This window comes from Rhinolophus ferrumequinum, chromosome 4 (genome assembly GCF_004115265.2).
Source record: "Rhinolophus ferrumequinum isolate MPI-CBG mRhiFer1 chromosome 4, mRhiFer1_v1.p, whole genome shotgun sequence".
Classification (NCBI taxonomy): domain Eukaryota; kingdom Metazoa; phylum Chordata; class Mammalia; order Chiroptera; family Rhinolophidae; genus Rhinolophus; species Rhinolophus ferrumequinum.
Window position 1 is genome coordinate 100,937,007 of NC_046287.1, and position 21,851 is coordinate 100,958,857.

At 42.0% G+C, this 21,851-nt stretch overlaps 1 protein-coding gene across 1 annotated transcript in view; it reads left to right on the forward strand.

Moving 5' to 3' along the window:
- MTUS2 (microtubule associated scaffold protein 2) overlaps window positions 1-21,851 on the forward strand; it is a 508,660-nt gene that overhangs the window by 375,164 nt on the left and 111,645 nt on the right. Inside the window, exon 7 of the mRNA XM_033104383.1 lies at window positions 7,978-8,076. Coding sequence (XP_032960274.1) covers window positions 7,978-8,076 — 99 coding nt within the window. The remainder of the gene's footprint in view (window positions 1-7,977; window positions 8,077-21,851) is intronic.

Genomic DNA, 21,851 nt, shown 5'->3' on the forward strand with positions numbered 1-21,851 from the left:
TTTTTTTCTTAGATGACAGCCTCACCCTCAGAGCCATCATTCCTGGTTGGGCGGCTTTGGTCATTCTCATGGCCCCCGTGCAAGTGGTCTTTGCTTTACGCGTCCATGATGAGCGGGTCACGAGTCACTTTTATTATGTCTAGTTCAGGAGTAAAATACACGATGGCACTTCTCTCAGCAGTTGTCAAAGTCACTGAAATCACTGCAGAAGGCCCCCGGCCACAGGAGAAACTGAGCTGGCACATTATTCTTTTCTTTTCTGAGGGACTGTGTGTGGGTTGCCAGGCAGCATCTTTCAACTTTAGGCCTTTGGGATGCTTCTTCCTGCTCTGTTTATAATGAAACATTTTAGGGTCATTTGGATTTGTAGTAGGTGTCTAGAATTGGGTGAATATTATCAGTGACAGTGTTTCAATTAAACTCTATGGACTTCTCCTCTGAGACCGGAGTGAGGCTGGCATTTCTTCCTCCTCCACTGCCTTCTTCCTCCCACCCCAAAAGCTCTAGCCATGGGCTCTCAATTTTGTATGTATGCATTCTTTTATATAGCTCTGAATCTCCATGCACATAAGGTATGCTGAGTGCACAGGGAGTCGTGTTGACCAATTACAACCCTGTGAGAAGTGTGTGTATGTGTGTGTGTGTGTGTGTGTGTGTGTGTGTAGATCTGTATCTATATCTATGAGCTATTTTCTCTGGCTGGCATTGTGTAATTCAGGTCTTGTTTGTTTTAAGTTACAGAAATTGAATTCAAACTGCCTTAGGCAAAAAAAGAAAGGAAGGAAGGAAGGAGGGAGGGAGGGAGTGAGGGAGGGAAGGAAAGAAGGAAGGAAGGAGGGAAGGTGGGAAGGTGGGAAGGAAGTAAGGAAGGAAGGAAGGAAGGAAGGAAGGAAGGAAGGAAGGAAGGAAGGAAGGAAGGGAAGGAAGGAAGGCGGGAAGGAAGAGAGATCAGAGGGATTTGGGCTCACATATGAAAAGCTCAGGGGATGATGCCAGCGTGAGGTACAGTTGAAACCAGGTGGTATGGAAACAGCATCATCATGAATGTTTTTCCATCTCCGGGCCCTTCTTTTCCTTCTCCTGGTTTCTTCTTCAGAAAGGCTCTCCCTAAGTGGAGACAAAGATGATCAACAACAATTCAAACTTACACTCTATCAGGTTAGTCATCTATCACAAAAACAATTATCTTCCAGTAATTCCAGCAAAATTCTCAAGGTAGGGCTGTCCTTATCCCAGCTGGGATCTTGTTCTCATTCTCAAACCAGGAACATGGTGGAGCTCTGATTGAGTGGGTCTGGGTCACAATGCCCACCCCCAGCAGAGCTCTGATTGGAGGGGCCTGGGTCAAAATGCCCCCCTAGTAGAGCTCTGATTGGAGGGGCCTGGGTCACAATGCCCCCGCCCAGCAGAGCTCTGATTGGTGGGCCTGGATCATAATGCCCACCTCCAGATCCAGATGGATCAGCCCCATCCAATCACTTGGACCAAGTGGAGGAAAGGGTTGGTTCACCAAAGACCAGCACAGGTGCTATTAAAAGAAGCTGGTCAGGCCAAACAAGAGACACCCACTAGAGGCATACAGTCTGCACTGTGGGAAGAAATCAGGGTAACTCAGCGGGGTCCAAGGAGAGAGTGCTGTTTGAGAGGAGTTGGGAAATTTAGGAAAAGTTGCTTAAATAAGTGACAGGGACTCGGGACTAATATAGGCCAAGCAATTAGTGCCTGTTTGGTGAGTAAAAAGGTTTTCCTCATTCAGTCATTTAGAGATGGTGTGATAGGTTGAATAATAGCCCTCTCTCTCTCCGCCCCGCCCCCTGCATCCATTCCCTAATTCCTGGAACCTATGAATGTTATCTTACATGGCCAAAGGGACTTTGCAGATGTGATTAAATTATATGTCTTGAGATGGGGAGATTAGCCTAAATTGTCTGGGTGGACCCAGTATAATTACAAGGGTCCTTATAAGAGGAAGGTGAGAAGAGTTTAAGGAGAAGGACGTGGGAGAACAGAAGCAGAAACCGGAATGATGTGCTTTGAAGATGGAAGAAGGGGCCGCAAGCCAAGGAATACTGGAAGCTGAAAAAGCTAGGAAACAACTTCTCCTCTGGAACCTCCGGAAGGAAGCAGACCTGCCCACACATTCACTTCACCCAGTGAGGCTGATATCATGCTTCTGACCCCCAGAACTGTAAGAGAATACATTTGTGTTGTTTGAAACCACTAAGTTCATGGTAATTTGTTCCAGTGGCAACAGGAAACTAATCCAGAAACTTCAGAGAAGAGAAATGAGCTGCAGTGGAGGATGGTCAGGAGTGGGCCACGCAGACAAGGCAGTGATTGAGCACTGCAGCCTAAGGGATCAGCTGTGAACTGATCAGCTGCGTCACAGCGGCAGCAAGTGGCCGAGGAAGTGAGATCCCATGCCACAGAGCAGGGACTTCCTACTGAAGACTCTGGAAAGCTGTGGAAAGGCTTTTCAAAGGAAAATCATGTGATCTGGTTAAGGATTGCGTGGTACGGAGGATGAGTTAAGTGAGTTAGGTAAATACGAGGAAGGTCCGACACAAGACAAAGAAATCACTTGGGAGATGTTTCTAGTTGTCCCAGCAAGAAATGATGGGACTGAGCTAAGATAAAAAGTGAGGATGGATAAAGGGCCGATTCAGGGGCTACTCAAGAGGCAGAATCAGGAAGACTCAGTGACTGACTCAATGTAGGAGGAGAAGGAAAAGGACCCTCTGGCTTCTGGTTTCAGTGACTAGGGGAATGAGTGACCAGGAAAGAACATATAGGAAGAGGAGTGGATTTCAGAGGAAGATAATTAGTTCCATTTGGGACACGATGACCTGGTCGTCTAGTACGTAAGTGGTAATGTCTCCTTGGCAGCTACAAACAGGTGTGGATCTCAGGACAGATGTCTGCGCCCATCTGGGTTGGAGATAACAGATTTTATAGTCAGTGTATGCAACTCAGTGTGCAAGCGTGCTGAGTAGACAAACGCATCCAGAAGAGTGGATGGGAGAAAGCCAAGGCAGCATCCTGGGACCACTTTACCCAGATGTAGGGTAAGGAGAGTGGCCAGAGGGCAGGAGGAAAACCATGAAGCCAAAACCACACTGGCCCTTCTGGCTACTCAGAGGCCCTAGCGTTAAGTGGAAGCTGATGGTACCCTTAAAAAACATTTGGGCTGAGTCTAGGTCACAAGAAAGCTGCAAAAAGAACTGAAAAGCATGGCTAATTGCCATAATCGCCTGTGCCGTCAAGAATTCCCAGCACCACACAGGAACCTTCCAGGCAGTGCTATGCTCCTGGGCATGGGGGATCATGAACTTTTCATCAAAGTAATTTTTGCAGAATTGGTTGCACTAGGCTGGCTTCTCTCCTTGCCTTTTCATGGATTAGACAAATTATTTTCATTTTGGTTTCTCTCCTTTTATTGTTTATTTCTTACTATAAAAAGAATGTACGATCATCCTAAAACATGGAAAAATTGCAGAAGCATATTAAAATAAAAAGTAAAATCCTTCAACCCTACTGCTGAAGTAACCAGTATGAAAAACGTGGCACCTATCCTTCAGATGCTTTTGCATATTTACACGCATAGCACAGATACCATTTTGTGTCATGAAAATGGGAGAATACCGTGCATGCTGTTCAACACCTTGCTTGTTACTTAGTGTGGACATCTCTCCACGCTGGTACAATACAGAGGTACCTCATTCTTTTTAAGAGGTGCCTAGTGCTCTGGAGTGTGGCTATATCATGACTTATTTCACCGTTCCCCAATGTGCATTCTGGTTTACACTTCTTTCTTATTGTGAATAATGTGTGAAGCATCTTTGGACATACATCTATTCACACTTGTGCAATTGTTCCAAAGAGAGAACACCTTTAGAGGTGGAATTGCCAGTTCAAGTCTATCAATATTTCAGGTTTTGCTAGAACTTGCCAAATTGCACTCCATGAAGGCTAGATGGAAAATTTTGAAGCTCTGCATAAATATTTAGTTTTCCTTTAAAGTATTGTGTTAAGTGCAGACTTTTGGCCTTTCCCGTTTTCCCCAGCTCCCAGGAGTGTCAGTGCCTCGCCATGTTTGTTGATACCTACAAATCAAAGCAGAGAGAAGGAATGAAAGAGCGAGATTAGCCATAGCCCAGACTCTGAAGGGTGGGTGTGCTTCAGTGGGATGGAGTGCTGGCTGGGCTTCCAGAAGCCCAAGTCCCAGCCTTTGGTAAGCCCTAAATGCCTGGATAGGACCTGTCGTGAAAGGAGCCCAGTGTGTGTGGGGGTGGGGCGGACAGGAGGGGCATCAACTAAATGACCACCTTGTGCAGGGAGAGGTGTGGCCCATCGGTTGAAGTGTTCTAGTGGGAAGGTAGAGAATACACAGAAGGGTAAGCATATAATGTATTGGGGGAGGGGTGCTAAATGCTGTGAGGAAGAATGAAAGGGCAGTGGCAGGTGACAGGAGGGCTACTTCAGCCAGAAACTCAGGCACGGTTACTCTGAAGATTCATCATTTGTGCAGAAACCTGAAGGAATGGATGAGTGAGCCACACTCAAGGTCCAGGGGAAACATATTCTGTGCAGAAGGAACTCAAGCTAAAGGGCCCAGCATGGGAGGAAGCGTGGCATGTCTAAATGCCAGTAAGGCTGGCAGTGTGGCTGGGAGGGTGTGAGCAGCTGGCAGAGTGATGTCAGTGTGTGTGAGTCAGGATTCTTCAGAGGAACAGAATGGAGAGGTTGTACCGGGGGGGGCCAAAAAATCGCATACACACGGACACTTTGGTCCACGTTGCTCAAGCAGTAGTTCGCCATAATCAGAAGTGTCTGGACGCTGATGGTAACCACTTTGAGCACCTCTTGTAATTGCAGAAGTCAAACGTGACTTGTATTCATCTTTTGTTATCAGTATATATTGAGTATTGCAATTTTAAAACAGTTTTCCTTTCTTAAAATGTGTATACTTTTTTTTGGCACCCTCTGTATGTAGTGTAGTATATGTATGTTATACACATGTATAATTATGGAGGCTGAGATATCCCAAGGTCTGCAGCCAGCCAGCTGGAGACCCAGGGCAGCCAATGGTGTATGTTTTAGCCCGAGGGCAGCAGAAGACTGATGTCCCAGCCCCACTGATCAAGCCGTGAAGGTCCTTCTTACTGGAGCCTTGGACAGTACGGGGCCCCCCACCCCCCACCCCCGCATTAGGGAGGGCCCTGTGCTTTACTCAGTCCTTAATTCAAATGTTAATCTCACCCAGAAACACCCAGAACACAGGTACATCCAGAATAACGTTTGACCAGTTGTCTGGCCGGTCCAGAGCCAGGTCAAGTTGACACATAAGATTAACCATCACAGTGTGTCCGGGAAATTGCCAGGGGACCAGGTCATCTGAGCTGTGCTGCACACAGCGGTGGCCACCGGCCCATGAGCAGCTACTGAGCTCTTGAAAGGTGGCCAGTGTCAGTTTTGAAAGGTGGCCAGTGATATTGAATGTTAGGGTTAAATAAAGTATACTATTACATTTAATTTCACTGTACTTTGTACTTTTTAACTGTTGCTACTAGGTAATTTAAAATGACCTAGGTGGCTCATAGTATGTTTCTGTCGGAGAGTGCTGGTCTCTAGGGCCTTATTGTGAGGTAAGGAGTTGTCCTTTCACTCTGAGCATCTTGGGAGGTGATGAGAGGGTCCTGAGATTGGGGACGACTTGCTCTGACTTAGATTTTATGTCGTTCAGCTGCTGGTATGGGAGGGTGAGCTGTAGAGGGGCAGGAGCGGGGCAGCGAACCAGGTCGGAAGCCTTGGGAGGTGGAAGGGGTGCTGGGGACGGGCTCTGCAGAGGCAGTGGACGTGCGGGAAATGGTCACACCTGGGGGACCATCTCAGAGGAGCACCAACAAGCTTTGCTGACGGGCGGAATGGGGGCAGGGGCAAAGAAACAAGTCAAGATAACTCCGGAGCACAGCGAGTGATGGTGGTTGGTGCCATTTATGGAGACATGAAACACTTGGGGTACATTAACTGAATCCCAGGAGCATAATGACAGTAGGAGGAAAAAATGGGGTAGGGGGTGGAGATGAAAGGACGAAACAGAAAATTCAGGCCCTAGAAGATTTAAATCAACCAGACTAAGACAGTTTGTCCACAGGCAGAAAAACAGCAACATGAAGACAGAAACATGAAGACAGGTCTGTGATGGAAGAGCAGAAGGCAGGTGGAGAGGTTGGGAGGGGATGAGGAAGGTGTGATGGCCTGAGGGAAGAGGCAGCCCAATCAGGACGAGAAGAACAACAGAGAAGGAGGTGGGATTCAAACACCCACCTCTTTCCCAAACTCTGGAAGTAGGAATTCCCTCCCCCAGTTGTGTAGACACGCACACACATACTCTTACATGCACACAGACATCCTGCAATAGTGCTTTTAAAGCTGCAAGTGGAAAATTAACATATGGGAACACATTAAAACTGCATAAAAAATGAAATGAAACAATGAAAGATACTATTAATAAGTTTTAAAAGTGAAAGACTGGAAAGTATAATTTGTGTAGCAGGCAAAGGATTAATACCCAGAATAAATGAAAAGTTCTTACACATCAATAAGGAAAATGGGCAGAGGATTTAATTAGGCAATTTTCAAACGAAGAAATGCACATGACCAATATGAAAAGTCTCAAAAGTGTCTGGCAAAAATAAAAATGGTGGAGTCTCCGATGTCAGTGGGACGTGAGGGGTGTGGAAGGAGTTGCTCTCACACACCTTTTGTTCAGAGTGCAAATCAGTAGCTCTTTTGGAAGGACAGTTGAGCTACTGTAGCTCGTAATATTGCAAATGAGCAGACTCTTAATTCAGCAAAAGCTCTTCTACGCATTTGTCCTATAAACATACTCATACATGTGTGCAAAGAAATAAGTAGAAGAATGTTTACGGTAGATCTATAAGTACATTGATATAAAAAAAAAGAGCTTTTTAAAAAGTATGGGTAGGTAAAAATAAATTGCAGTATGTAATCTATTCTGTTAATTAATAGCTGTATTTGTATATATGTAGATATATTTATAACCTAGGGAAAAAGTCTGGAAACATCAATGCCAAATTGCTAGCAGCGGTTCCCTCTGGAAGAGGGGTGAGACTGCAAGGTTTTGGGGGCTTCGCATTCTGAATCTAAGGAACCATCACCCAAGTTTGTTTCTGAAATGACATAATAAATGGCTGAAGTGGAGGCAGGGCTAGATTCAGCCAAGTCTGCGTTATTTCTCCAATCTTCCACCCATTGTTCTATGACTTTTTGACACAGGTGATGTGAAAATGAGTGTCCGTGCCCAACACACAAGGGAGAAATGCCACTGTGTCCCACAGGCCCCTGGACAGAGTTTGAGGAGCATCCACCTGCTGTCCTCCACTGTTTATCCCTTTGTGCTGGGGCCAGCTCTGGTTCCATGAAGGCTCAGCTGCAGCCCAGAAAACTGAAGGGCTCAGGCTTCGTAGGTCACCTCGGGACCAGCTGCCTGCAGATTAAGTAGAGGCAGACCACATCCCCAGCTTGGCTCTCCGTGATGCTGACGTCAGTAGTCGTTATATTCCACGGCAGCTTCCATCTCTGTCTTCTGAAAATTAGTTTGTTCAGCGAGAGGCAGGCAGATGGAAGGAGTTGGTGGCAAAGGACAGGACAATTTTAATCCACAGATAGTTCATCGGGGTCATTGGGAGGGAGTGACCTCCAGAGACAGGGGTGTTTTCCCTCAAACCAGAGACAGCAGTGTGCTTGTTCCCCTGACCTGCGACAACTAAATTCCTTTTACTATAAACACGTGTCACTCCTGAAGCACGGGGTAGTGACCATAGCAACAAATCATCCAAATATTTTGCTCTGTTTGCCTTTTGTTAAACCTCCCTTTCTACAAACACCTTGTGTTACTGTTTCGATTGTAACTAGCTTTCTTTCTTTCTTTTTCTCTTCTGAAACTATATATAGGAACAAAGAAAGAAGTACAAAAAGATCAAGATGCTAACAAGCCTGCTGTTTCGTCTCCTAAGAGAACCGCAGCCTCAACCACCAAGCTTCATTCACCAGGTATTGAAGAAATGTGATCTGTGTTATTAGGGGAGAAAACTTGAACTTGGAATTCATTTATTCAAATGTCATTAATGGAGCAGTGCCAGCCCATGTGACACGTTTTATTGTTACAGGGCCTGATGTACATATACTGGTGTTTCTGACTCCAGACGAAATGAACTAGCTGTTGGCATCATTTTATCTTAAAAAACAAAATATTATCTTGCTACGTTGAAGTGCTAGAATCTTCTCTGTGTAGGAGTATCTGCTATTCCAACAGCATGTAGCAATAATTTGTAATTGAAAAATAGACTTGGAAAATCTAACCTCAAGAGGTAATATTTTCTAAAAGGAAAGAAAACAGAGCAATAGATATGAAATACTTGTTATTTTGTCAATGAAGAAACCATTTTTTTACATTCAGATATGAATATACTATATAACATCACTTGAAAGTTGAAAATTGTTTATTATGAATATCATATCATAAGGCATTAACCCCTTTGTAGACTAGAATGCACTATTACCTCAGAACATTTCCTTTAGGCATAAAAATAGTAGCAATAATGGGGGTGGCCGTTTAGCTCAGTTGGTCAGAGTGTGGTGCTGATAACACCAAGGTTGCTGGTTAAATCCCCATATGGGCCACTGTGAGCTGCACCCTCCTTAATCAAAAAAAAAAAAAAAAAATCGTAACAATAATAACAGCTCCTATTTGATTTCCTACTGTGTGCCAGACCCTGTCTTAAGCTCCATAACTGTATTAATTCATTGAATGCCCTCAATAAGCTGCGAGCCAGGTGCTATCACTGCCCCTCCCTTTACATGTGAGGAAATCAGGTACCAGATTGTCATTAATTTGCCAAAACCTACAGGAAATAAGTGGTAGAGTCTTTGTTTAAACCCCAAACACTCTGAATCCCAAAATTGCAGTCTTAGTCACTCCACTGTTAACCAGAAAGCTTGGAGGATAGAAAACATTAATATTTCTGGTTAATTAAAAAGTATAGGAAATAAGCCAAAGCCAAAACCACACACGAGAGGGTCAGGAGACAAAGGTGGGTGCCTAAACAGGGTGGCAAATCAGATCTGAGGACCCTGCATAAATCTGAACCTTGTGGAGGGAAACACCCTCCTGGATGAACTGGGAAGAAAAAGAAAGCTCACGCGGCAGGAGGGGCCTGGCCTGTTGCAGCTTTGGCTCCCAGAGAACATGGGGAGGGGAACAAGCCCCCCTGAGGAATTCTGCACCTCACATCTGACCTGCTGCAATTTGCGAGCTGGATTCCATGCTACTCCTGTGGTCTGAAAATTCCTTTTAACGTGCTATACTAGGACTTGTGTCCGCTTTGGAGAGTAAAAGTGAAGTTATTCCACACACAAGGAAATAAGCCACCATGAGTAAGGTCCTTATATTCTAGAGGAAGAGAGGAAAGGTCTTGTGTGATTTTAGACTTTAAAATATATATGTTAAAAATTGCTAGGATAGCCAATAAAATAGAATATGGTTCTGAAAGAGCTGAGGGGGGGAAAGTTGGAATGAGGGGTAAAAAAATTCAATCAGTGTAAATGAAGGCAGAAAGGCGAGAGAGAAAAAAGAAAAAAGGAAAAGGAGAGAGGTAAACAGAGGAAAGAAGGGAGGGAGGGCAGGGACGGATGGAAGAAATTGAAAGAATAAGATATTAGAAATGAATTCCAAAATCCCAACATGAATGAAACTCTCTAGACTAAATCAAAGATTTAGGTGACCAGACTGGATTTATTTACTGAACAGCCAACAAGTGTTTATTAAGGGCATATCATATGTTGTAAAATCTAGCTTTAGACTGCTTACAAAGTATATCCCTACAGCATAAGAATACTAAAAGATTGAAAGGAAAAAGACTGAAATTTATACCAAGAAAAGCAAAACACAGGAAGGTTTGCGGTGCTGTAGTTTTGAAATGTCTTTATTGTGGTATGGTAACAAATGTCTAAGCTCTGCGTATTGAAAGCATACAGTTTGATAAGTTTTGACATAGTGTACACCTGTGAAACCATCATCACCATTGAGATAGCACATATACTCCTCATCCCCAAAGTGTCCTCGTGCCCTTTGTAACCCTACCCGCCTGAGCCCCTGCACCCCACCCCAACCCTACGTGTCACTGTAGGTTAGTTTGCATAATCTTAAGTTTTATAAAAAAGGAATCCCACACTATGTACTCTACTTTTATCTGGCTTCTTTTATTACTCAGCATGATTATTTTGAGGTCCATTACCTTTTGGTGCACTTTGGGGGTGGGGTGGGGGGTTATCTGGAGGATTTGGCTGTTATAAATAAAGCTGCTGTGCACATTTGTACATGTCCTGATAAGGCCATCTGGTTTCGTGTCTCTTGGTAAACATCTAGGAGTGCAATGCTGTGTTTAACTTCTTTATAATGTTAAAACGTTTCCCAAACTGTTTCCAAAGTGGCTGTACCATTCTGTAGTTTCAACAGCCCAGAGGTTGGGCTCCTGAGCTCCTTGCTGGCACCTGATATGGTCCGTCTTTTTAATTGTAGACATTGTGATAAGTACACAGTGACACTGTGGTAGTTCTTTGTGGTTTCCATTCGCATTTCCCCAATAACTAATGATGTTATGATGGTGAGCATCTTTTATGTTTATGTGACATCTGTGTATATATTCTCTGATAAAATATCTATTCAAATCTTTTGCCATTTTAGTTTTTTTTATCTTATTATTGAATTTTAGGAGTTTTTATATGTTCTGGGTATGTATTCTTTTTCAGCTACGTGATTTGCAATTCCCCCCCCACACACTATCTGTGGCTTGTTTTGCTTTCTAGTAATGTCTTTTGAAGACTAGATATTCTTAATCTCCATGAATTCCCATTCATAACTTTTTATCTTTTATGGGCCATGGTTTTTGTGTTATCTAAAAACATCTTTGCATAACCCAAGGTCACAAAGGTTTTCTTCTATGTTTTCTTCTAAAAGATTTAGTTATAGGTTTTAGAATTATAGGATCACATATTAAAGTCTGTGATCCACTTGAGTTAACTTTTATATATAGTGTGAGGTATGGCTTGAGGTTTTTTTCTTGCTTGCTTGTTTTCTCTCTTTCTTTATAGAAGGATATGCAAGTGATCATTATTATTTCTTTTCTTCTGCTTACACTGGGTTTAATTAGCTGATGTCATTAGTTTGAAGTCTTTCTTCTTTTCTAATCTATGTGTTTAATACAGTAAATTTCCCTCTGTATATTGCTTTAACTATAATCCACAAGTTTTGATATAGTGGATTTTCATCTTCATTGAGTTCAAAATATTTTCAAATTTCCCTTTTTGATTTCTTCTTTTATTGAAGATTATTTAGAAGTGTGTTGTTTAGTTTGCAAATATTTGAGAATTTCCAGAGATTTGCCTGCTTTTATTTCTAAATCCATTGTTATTGGAGAACATACTTTGAACGACTTAAGTCCTCTTAAATTTATTGAGACCCACCACAAGGTCTGAAGTCTCGCTAAACGTTTCATACGTACTTAAAAAGGCTGTCTATTCTTCTGTTCCTATGTGGAGGATTCTATGAATGTCATAGGTCAAGTTAGTTGATAGCATTGCTCAAGTATCCTGTATGCTGCCTGGTTTTCTGTCCGCATTTTCTATCAGCAGCTAAGCGAAGCTGTTGAAATCTCAGAGTATAATTGTGGGCTTGTCTGTTTCGCCTTTCAGTTTTATCATTATTTGTTTCATGTATGTGGAAGCTCTGCTATTAGGTACATCAATGTTTAGGATTGTTTATCATTTTGATGAATTGTCCACTTTATCATTATGAAATGACTCTCGTTATCCCTGCTAATATTCTTTCCCTGAAATCTACTTTATTCAATATTAACAGTGTCCCTCCAGCTTTCTACTAGTTTCAACATGATGTAACTCTTTCCATACTTCTCCTTTTCATCTGTTTGTCTCTTTACGTTTAAGAAGGTTTCTTACAGGCAGCATAAAACTGGCTCTCGCATTTTCATGCAATCTAAAATCTCTGCCTTCGATGGACATTTAATGTTATTGATTCAATTGGGGTTAAATCTAACATCTTGCTATTATTTCCCATTCATCCCACATGTTCATTTTTCTTTTCTCCCTATTTTACGCCTTAAGTGAATATTGTTTATGATTCCATTCGTCTCCTCTGTTGATGTTTTAGCTATCGACATCTTGTTATAATTTTACTGTTTGCTTTAAGGTTCACAGTCTACATTGTTAACTGTTCACATTCTAGCTTCCAGTGATATTATTTCACTTCACATAGAGTACAGGAATCTTACAACTGTATGTTTACATTCCTCTCCTCCTGGCATTTGTGCTATGTCAGCAAACATTTTCTGTGTATATTATATGATATATATATATATATATAATATATTATTGTATTATATTATATATATTATAAATCCACACTATATTGTTGTGTTGATTATCTATCAACACTTTTCTATTAAACAGATTTAAATAAGAAGAAAAAAGTCTTTTACAGAGAAAGACAAATACGACATGATTTCACTTGTATGTGGAGTCTAGAAAATACAACAAAGAAACAGAACAAAACACAACCCAGACTCATAGATACAGAGGGGAGAAGTTTGGGGGTGAGAGAAAGGGGTGAAGGAGATCAAGAGGTACAAACTTCCAGTTATAAAATGAATAAATCGTAGGGAAGAAATGTACAGCATGGGTAATGCCATGAACAATATTATATTAACTCTGTACAGTGACAGATGGTAACTAGACTTATTGCAGTGACCATTTTGCAATGTATACAAGTGTCTAATCACTGCTGTACACATAAAACTAATATAATACTGCATGTCAATTATATTTCAATAAAAAAATAAAGCAGTCTTTCAGATATACTTAATTAGTTCTCAGTTCTTGTGCTTTTTATTTCTTTATCTAGATTCAGATTTCCATCTGATATCATTTTGCTTCTGGCTAAAGGATTTCCTTTAACATTCCTTGTAGTGGAGGTTTTCTGATGATGAAATCTTTCAGTTTTTATTTACCTTCACTTTTGATATATCCGTTTACTTTGTTTAGAATCCAAGTGTGCTTTTTTTTTTCTTTAAGCATGTAAAGATGTTGTTTCACTGTCTCCAGTGAAAAAACAACTATTATCCTTATCTTTGTTTCTCAGTACATACTCTGTCTTTTTCTTCTCTGGCTGCTTTAAAGATGTTTTCTCTATCACTCGTTTTGAGCAATGTGATTACACTTTACCTTGGTGTCATTTCCTTCATGAATTTTGTGCTTGAGGTTTGTTGAGATTCTTGGATCTCAACAAATTTGAAAAATGTTTGCCCACTATTCCTTCAAAAAACTTTAGTGCTAACCCCTCCTTTTCAGAAACTCCAGTTGTACATATATTAGGCCACTTGAAGTTGTCCCACAGCTCCTGTCTAAACTGACACTCCGTTCATTTCTTTGAGTCTTTTCTCTCTGGTGTTTCATTTTGGATAGTTCACTAATCTTTTCCTTTCCCTTTTCTTTTCTCAGAAAAATATCCATTTATTAGTTCAATAGGTCACGATTCCATATGTGCAGGTGTGGCTTAATTGGATTGATTCTCTGTTCAGAGAATCTCAAGGCTGAAATCATGGTGTCAGCCGGGACGAGTTTTTGAATGGGGGCTCTGGAGAGAAAACTCCACTTCCAAGTGCAGCCAGGTTGTTGGTAGAACTAGCTCATTGTAATAGTAGAACCGAGGTCTGTTTCCTTGCTGGCTGTCACTCTGTGATCACTTTCAGCTCTTAGGGCCACCCACATTTCTTACCAGGTGTCCCCCTGTATCTTCAAAGCAGTAATAAAGTGTTGAATCCTTCTCAAGCCTTGAATCTCTGACTTCCCAAACTGTGACAAGCTGGAAAAAACTCTGCTGTTAGCAGGCTCACCTGATCAGGTCAGGCTCACCAAGGATGAACGCCATCTTGCTGTGCAGTCAAGCACCACATAGCGATGTTTCGGGTTACTACGGACCACATACGATAGGGGTCCCATAAGATTATAATAGAGCTGAAAACTTCCTATCACCTAGTGACTTTGCTGCCATTGGGACATCGTGGCACAATGCATCGTGCATGGTGATGCTGGTCGTGTAACCGTGTTATATACTGTGTTTTTACTGCACCTTTTCTCTGTTTAGATATGTTTTGATAACAAATACCATTGTGTTACAATTCCCCACAGTATTCAGTATGGTGACATGCAGTACAGGCTTGTAGCCTGGGAGCAATAGGCTGGACCTGACAGCATAGGTATGTAGGCTAATAGGCTCTGCCATCTAGGTTTACGTAGGTGCGCTCTGAGATGTCCCCATGGTGACAGCATTGCCCAATGAAACTCGCATTTTCAGACCATTCCCATTGTTAAGCGATACATGACTGTATGATATAACAATCACGAGAGTAGTAGCTCCTCATGACACACAAGGGCATTAGGTGTCTCCGTCAGCTCAGGCTGCTGTAACAAATATCATACTTGGTCAAGCAACAGAAATACGTTTCTCACGGTTCTGAAGTCTGGGAAATCCAAGATCAAGATGGCAGCTGATTTGATTCCTGGTGAGAGCCATCTTCCTGGGTTGCAGATGGAAGCTTTTTGCTGTATCCTCCTATAGGGAAGAGAGACGATCTCTCTCATGTCTCTTCTTATTATAAGGTCACTAATCCCATTCATGAGGGCTCCACCCTCATGACCTAATTACTTCCCAAAGGCCCCACCTCAAAATACCGTCACACTGGGGATTAGGGCTTTCGCATATGAATTGGGGTGGGGGACACAAATGTCTCGTCACAGCAGCAGGGTATGTACATGAGAGGGCAGAAGTATTGGCGTCCAGGTTGCCACAGGTGAATTCAAGCTAGCCCTGGCAAATGGAAACCTGGAAATGCCGCATAACCATGGTGGAGAGATCTGGGGGGGAGCGAGGAGGCACAGTTATCCTGGGCACAGACCCTCCTCCTTGCTTTCTCCATCCGTTTCTGAGGATCACTCTCCTAGCTTCAGATTACAGAATATCAAAGAGCTACTGACACTGTGGTGCCTGTATCAGTCCTCTGAACTCTCCAGTGTCACCTGGCCTAGGAGTGGCTTTCTGGCTGGTGAATTTGAGTGCTTCCCTCCCTCCCCTGCTGACCTGTAAATTCGTTGAGGACAAGGGCTGTGTGTTCTGTCATCAATCTCATCCTAAAACAAAATAAGCCAGAACAACAAACTTCCCCAATGCACGTTTTCTGACACATCTCTCTCCTCATCTTTGTAACCAGGCTTGGAAAGGGGAGTCCCTAATTCTGTCTCTTTGCTTACAAGTGAGCTTTCCACTCACTGCCACCCCACTATTCCACTGACCTTGCTCCTGCAAAGGCCACGAGTGACCTCGTGGTGATTCAGTCTAATGCACATGTCATGTTCCTTATCTTATCTCTGTGCTGTTTGACATTATTGATCATTCCTTTCTTCCTGAAACTCTCCCTCCTTCGAGTCTGTGACACCACCCTCTGCCGGTTCTCTTGTGGCATCGGCCAGTGCTTGTACTTAGTGCCTTCACCGGAAACCCTCCTCTGCACTTTCTAAATGCTGCCAGGTTGTTTGGCCCAAAACAATAGACTGAGTTGGTTCAAATCCTGGCTCAGTGGCTCACAATGTATGGCCTTGGGCAAATACCATACCTTCTCTGAGCCTCAGTTTCCTCTTGTGTAAAATGGGAGTTGCGTCCTTGCCTGGGGTTATGGTGGAGAATGGTGATAACACATGTAAGGCACCCACACGTCATCGCCATTACTCTTCCATGACTCTAAGTGTCCTGACAGCAGAAACTATATTTTCAAGGGACACATGGCGTTCTGAGGGAGCTGTTTTGACACTGGCGTTTTGACAAAATAGTAAAAAGTGTCCCCATGTCCAAATGGGCCTATCAAAACATCTTCATTGAATCTTTTTATTAGTTAGACTATAGTTCACATAGCATAAAATTCAGCCTTTTAAAATAGTACAATTCCGTGGTTTTTGGTATCTCCACAAGATTGTGCAACGATCACCACTAATTCCACAACATTTCCATCACCCCCAAAAGAAACCCGTACCGTTAGCAGTCGCTCCCCACTTCCTACATCCCTGACAACCACTATTTTACTTTCTGTTGTATGGATTTGCCTTTTTGGGACGTTTCCTATAAATGGTATCACATAATATGCAGCCTTTTGTGTTGGTGTCTTTCACTTAGCATGAGGTTTTAGAGGTTCATCCATATCAGAGCCTGAATCAGAACTTCATTCTAGTTTTTGGCCGAGTAATATTCTATGACGTGGATATATGACCTTGTGTTGACCCACTCGTCAGTTGATGGACATTTGGGTTGTTTCTACTTTTCAGCTACGTGAGTAAAGCTGCTATGGATATTCATGTCATTAATCTTTTCTCTTTATTATTTTTATTTCTCAATTACCAGTGGCATTCAATATTATGTTGGTTTTCAGGTGACATTAATATTTTCTTATGTGGTATCTAATCTACTTGATCCCATCCAGTGTATTTTTCATTTCAGACTTGGGAGTTTTTCATCTCTAGAACTTTTATTTAGGTCTTTGTTTGATCTCCTTTGTTTCTACTTGACATATTCCATCATTCCTCTAACTTCTTAAACATGCAGTATGTAGTTATAATGACTTTTAATTATCTGTGTCATTTCTTGGGCATATCATGGGCTTCAACTGATGGCACCTTCTCCTCATTGTGCATGAGGTTTGTTTTAGATGCCAAATAGGGTGAATTTTTCCTTGTTGGATACTGGATTTTTTTTTTATTCCTATAAACATTCTTGAGTTTTATTCTTGGATAAAACTATGTTACTTGGAAAGAGCTTGATCTTTTTGGATCTCACTAGTCAGCTCCATTAGGCAGGTCCCAAGTAGCAATTAGTCTGGGGTTCATCTCACTAACTCCTGGGGAAAACCCTTCCGAGTATTCTGCCCAATGCCCGTGGACTGTGAGTCACCCAATCCTGGCTGATGGGACCAGGGATGGTTTCTGGCCTTGTGAGAACTCTGGGGATCATCCCGCTGATGGTGTATGGAATTCTTTCCCTGGCCTTGGAGGCTTCCCTCACAGGCATGTACTCATCACAATTTGGCTGAAAACTCAAGGAGCCCTCGCAGAGGCTGCAAGAGCTGTCGCTGGAATTCTGTCCTTTCTGCTCTTCTGCCTGGTTTCCTCTGACCCCTAGACTCCCTGAGCCCCCAGCTCTATTTCCTCAACTGGGGAGAATACCAGGCCCCACCTGCTGGGCTACTACCTGGAAATTCACTCCGGGCAGCAGGCTGAGGCAATTCTAGGGGTCACTTCATTTGTTTGCCAACTCCTGGGGATCCCTGTGCTTCATTGCCTAATGTTAATGTCTAGAAAACCATTGTCTTATATATTTTGCCCAAGTTTTTTGGGGTTATTTCAGATGAGAAAGTAAGTCAGATCCTTACTCCATCTTGGCCAGAGGTAGCTATATTTTTTTTCATATAAAAATTTAGCAATTGCTAACACACAGTTAAACTACTATTTTTCACCCTTGAAGAAAGGAGAAGTTCAGTTTTACCTTAATAAATTGCACCTGTAGTTCTTGTAAATAATAAGAAACTTCCTCAAGATGAAAATGTTTTATGTCAATGTTTATTTTGTTTGGACAGTGAACTATGCTAGCAAATTTTCATAGTTGGCTTTGGAAAAACTCACGTTGTAACTTCCTGGTTTTTCTTGTTTTCTATATGTCAAAGGAGAAAAGAATCTGCTCTTCCGTGGAACAGGAAATGTAAACCTCTCCTTTCTAGGCTGTAGCTGGCCACCGACCTATTTTACAGCCGGGTGCTGTCCAGTTTAGCCATTCCTGTCCCCACCCAGGCTCAGGACTGGCTGGAGGGATATTCCTCACTCCTATGTCATCTCTTCACCTTCCCCACCACCAGCCAACCCCAGGCAAACAAATGCCTGTACTAAGTAGGAAAATAGTGTGCTACCACAAAAAATGTTCTGAAACAAATTGAGATTGGTTTAAGAAAAGTAAAGTCTGTCCTGGAGCACAGAGGACTCGGCACGTGAACTCCCTGGGCGGTCTGCTGGTACTTCCCTGCAAGAAACAGGCTTTTTCTGTAATGATGTTGACCAAGCTTATGAAGCACCTTTCCTTAAGCTGGAAGGCCATCAAAGTCGTGTCCTAGGATTTTTTCCTTTCTTGTTTACAAGTGTTAAGGTCATGGGCCTTCTCTGGTGTAAATACACAGGTTCTGAGGCTGCATTTTGTTTTGTACCCTGTCCGTTAAATTTCCAGCTTTAAGATTATACCGAGCTTTGACATCCATTAGAATCCTCTGGATAGTGAAAGGTGGCTGCAGATGAATATTTAATATCCTCTTTCCATTTCCAGGGCTGTTCTTCTCCCCATGCTCAGCCTTTGCACGCAAAAAGCTTGCATTCACTCTTGTGAGAACATCGGGTTACTGGCTTTTTTCTCCAAGTTGTCAGTTGTCAGTGGGGTCATCATAGATTCTATCTGCCCCTAACCAGAATTATGGGGCCCATGGTGTGGCTAAAAAGAAATTGTGATTGGGGCCAGATTAGACAATGGGAGAGTATTCTAGATTTAGCGTGTGCTCGCAAACCCCTAAAGGATCAGTGTGGGCTTAAGTGGGAAGAGCCCCAGGAGTAGAGTAGTTGCTCAGTAAAAGTTGTCAAATATCTTGGTCCCCCCAAAATACATAACATGCAGCATATGTATGAAGTCAGCTCTGTCTGTGGATCATGGCAAGACCCAGGTCTAGGCATTTCAGCTAACATATATCATATGGAAGAGTTGCACGGGGGATAAGCCTCAGCTGGGAAGTTGACAGGGGCAGGCAGTGAAACACTGGTACTTCTGCTCTTTTTCACTTCATACAAAGACTCAAACACCACTGACAAGCCTATTTTGAAGAACTTTATTCATTAATGTCTGTTTCCTAGTTCAACTGGGTGGAAGTCAAAGCTTTGACTTGTTGGGAAATAGACTAAACACACGTTAAGCAGAGTAAGTAGGCTCTGCCTAACTGCAGAGAGGGTCGGTGGCACACCTGCCTGCTCTGAACCTTCCACACACACCCCCCAAGCGTATAAATACCATAAGGGACATGGAAGGGGATGCTAACAAACCTTTCCAGCACCTGGAAGTGTCCTCAGGCACACCCAATATGGAAGAGCATGGTGACTCTTCCAGAGAAATATGGGTATCAGAGGTCAGAAGTGAGTCAGATCTCCACGTCTCACCCAGTGGCAACCACGTGCTCCACGAGCTTCCTGTGGTCACTGCCATCAGTGTTTTCCATCCTGTGGTCCCATTAGCACCTTACTTCCTAAGCAGATTAGTATTTTAGCTTCATTATGTGCTGGCTTTTAAGAGGAAGCAAACAATTTGTATATACCAATAATAAAATATAAGAAGGAGAAATTAAGAAAACAGTTCCATTTACAATTGCTTCAAACACTATAAAATACCTAGGAATAAATTTAACCAAAGAAGTAAAACATCTGTACTCAGAAAATTATAAGACACTGAAGAGAGAAATTAAAGAAGATACAAATAGATGGAAACACATACCATGCTCATGGATAGGACAAATTAATATCGTTAAAATGTCCATACTGCCTAAAGCAACAGATTCAACGCAATTCCTATCAAACTATCAAGGACATTTTTCACAGAAATAGAACATATAATCCTAAAATTTATATGGGACCATAAAAGACCCCGGATAGCCTCGGCAATCTTGAGAAATAAGAACAAAATGGAGGTATCACAATACCTGGCATTAAATTATATTACAAGTCTACAGTAATCAAAACAGCAGGGTATACTGGCATAAAAACAGACACATAGATCAATGGAACAGAATAGAGAGCCCAGAAATAAATCCATGCCTATATGGTCATTTAATCTACAACAATGGAAATAAGAATTTATGGTGGGGTAAAGATAGTCTATTCAATAAATGGTGCTGGGAAACTTGGACAGACACATGCAAAAATGAAGCTGGACCACCTTCTTACACCATATACAAGCATAAATTCAAAATGGATTAAAGACTTAAGTGTAAGACCTGAAACCATAAAACTCCTAGAAGAAAATATAGGAAGAAAGTTTACAGACATTACCCTGGGTAAGATTTTTACTGATATATCCCCTCGAGCAAAGGAAGTAAGAGAAAAAATAAACATGGGGATTATGTCAAACTAAAAAGTTTTTTCACAGCAAAGGAAACCATCAATAAAACAAAAAGGGATCCTACTGAATGGGAGAAGATATTTGTCAACGATATAACAGATAAGGCGGTAATATCCAAAATTTATAAAAAAACCCACTCAACTCAACTCCAAAAAAACAAACAACCCAATTAAAATATGGGACATGAAGAGACATTTTTCTAAAGAGGACATACAGATGGCAAACAGACACATGAAAAAATGCTCAACCTCATTAATCATTAGAGAAATGCAAATAAAAACCACAATGAGATACCACCTCACCCCAGTCAAAATGGCTATCATCAATAAATCAACAAACAGGATTCTGGCAAGGATGTGGAGAAAAGGGAACCCTTGTACACTGTTGGTGGGATTGCAGATTGGTGCAGCCACTATGGAAATCAGTATGGAGATATCTCAAAAAGCTAAAAATGGAACTACATTATGACCCAGCAATTCCACTCCTAGGTATCTATCCAGAGAAATCCAAAACTCTAATTCGAAAAAATTTATGCACGCCTATGTTTATTGCAGCACTATACACAATAGCCACGACATGGAAACAACCAAAATGCCCATCGGTAGACGACTGGATTAAGAAACTGTGGTACATTTACACAATGGAGTATTACGCAGCCATAAAGAAGAAAGAAATCTTACCATTTGCAACAACATGGATGGACCTAGAGAACATTATGTTAAGTGAAATAAGTCAGACAGAGAAAGACAAATACCATATGATCTCACTTATATGTGGAATCTAAAAAGAATAAATGAACGAACTAATGAGAAACAGCCTCAGAGATTCAGAGGAAAAACTGGGGGTTGCGAGATGAGAGGGGGGGTGGGGATAAGGGGGAAGGTGAGGGGATTAGAAAACAGTCAGTAACCACAAGGTGGCCACGGGGTTTTGAAATTTAATTTGGGGAATGTAATCAATAATGTTGTAAAGATTTTGTAGGGTATCTGATGGACACTTGTCCCATTAGGGAGACCACCTCAGGGATGATGTAGATGCCTGACCACTGCACTGTACACCTGAAGCTGAAGCTGAACAATAATGAATGTCAACCACAATTTTATATATATGTGTGTGTGTGTGTATATATATACACATACATACACACACACACACACACACACACACTATATATATGTATATATTATACACACATACATATAGTCACAAGAAGCGGAGTACAGCATTAGGAACACAGACAGTGGAAATGTAATGGCTGTATGCGATGTCAGAGGGGTAGTAGATGGGGGAGGGGGATTATCATTGTGTGCGGGATATAAATGATAAATGTCTAGCTATTACATTGTTTTGTGCACCTGAAACTAATAAAAAAAAATCAACATTCTGGAAAAAAAAAAGAAAAGAGGAAGCAAACAAAATCCTCCTTAAATTCTAACGAAACAGGTGAAGCGGTGTGTTGGCATAAGGTGGTAGGTGACCTGTGCGGCTGCCCTCAGGGCCCATCCTGGGGATG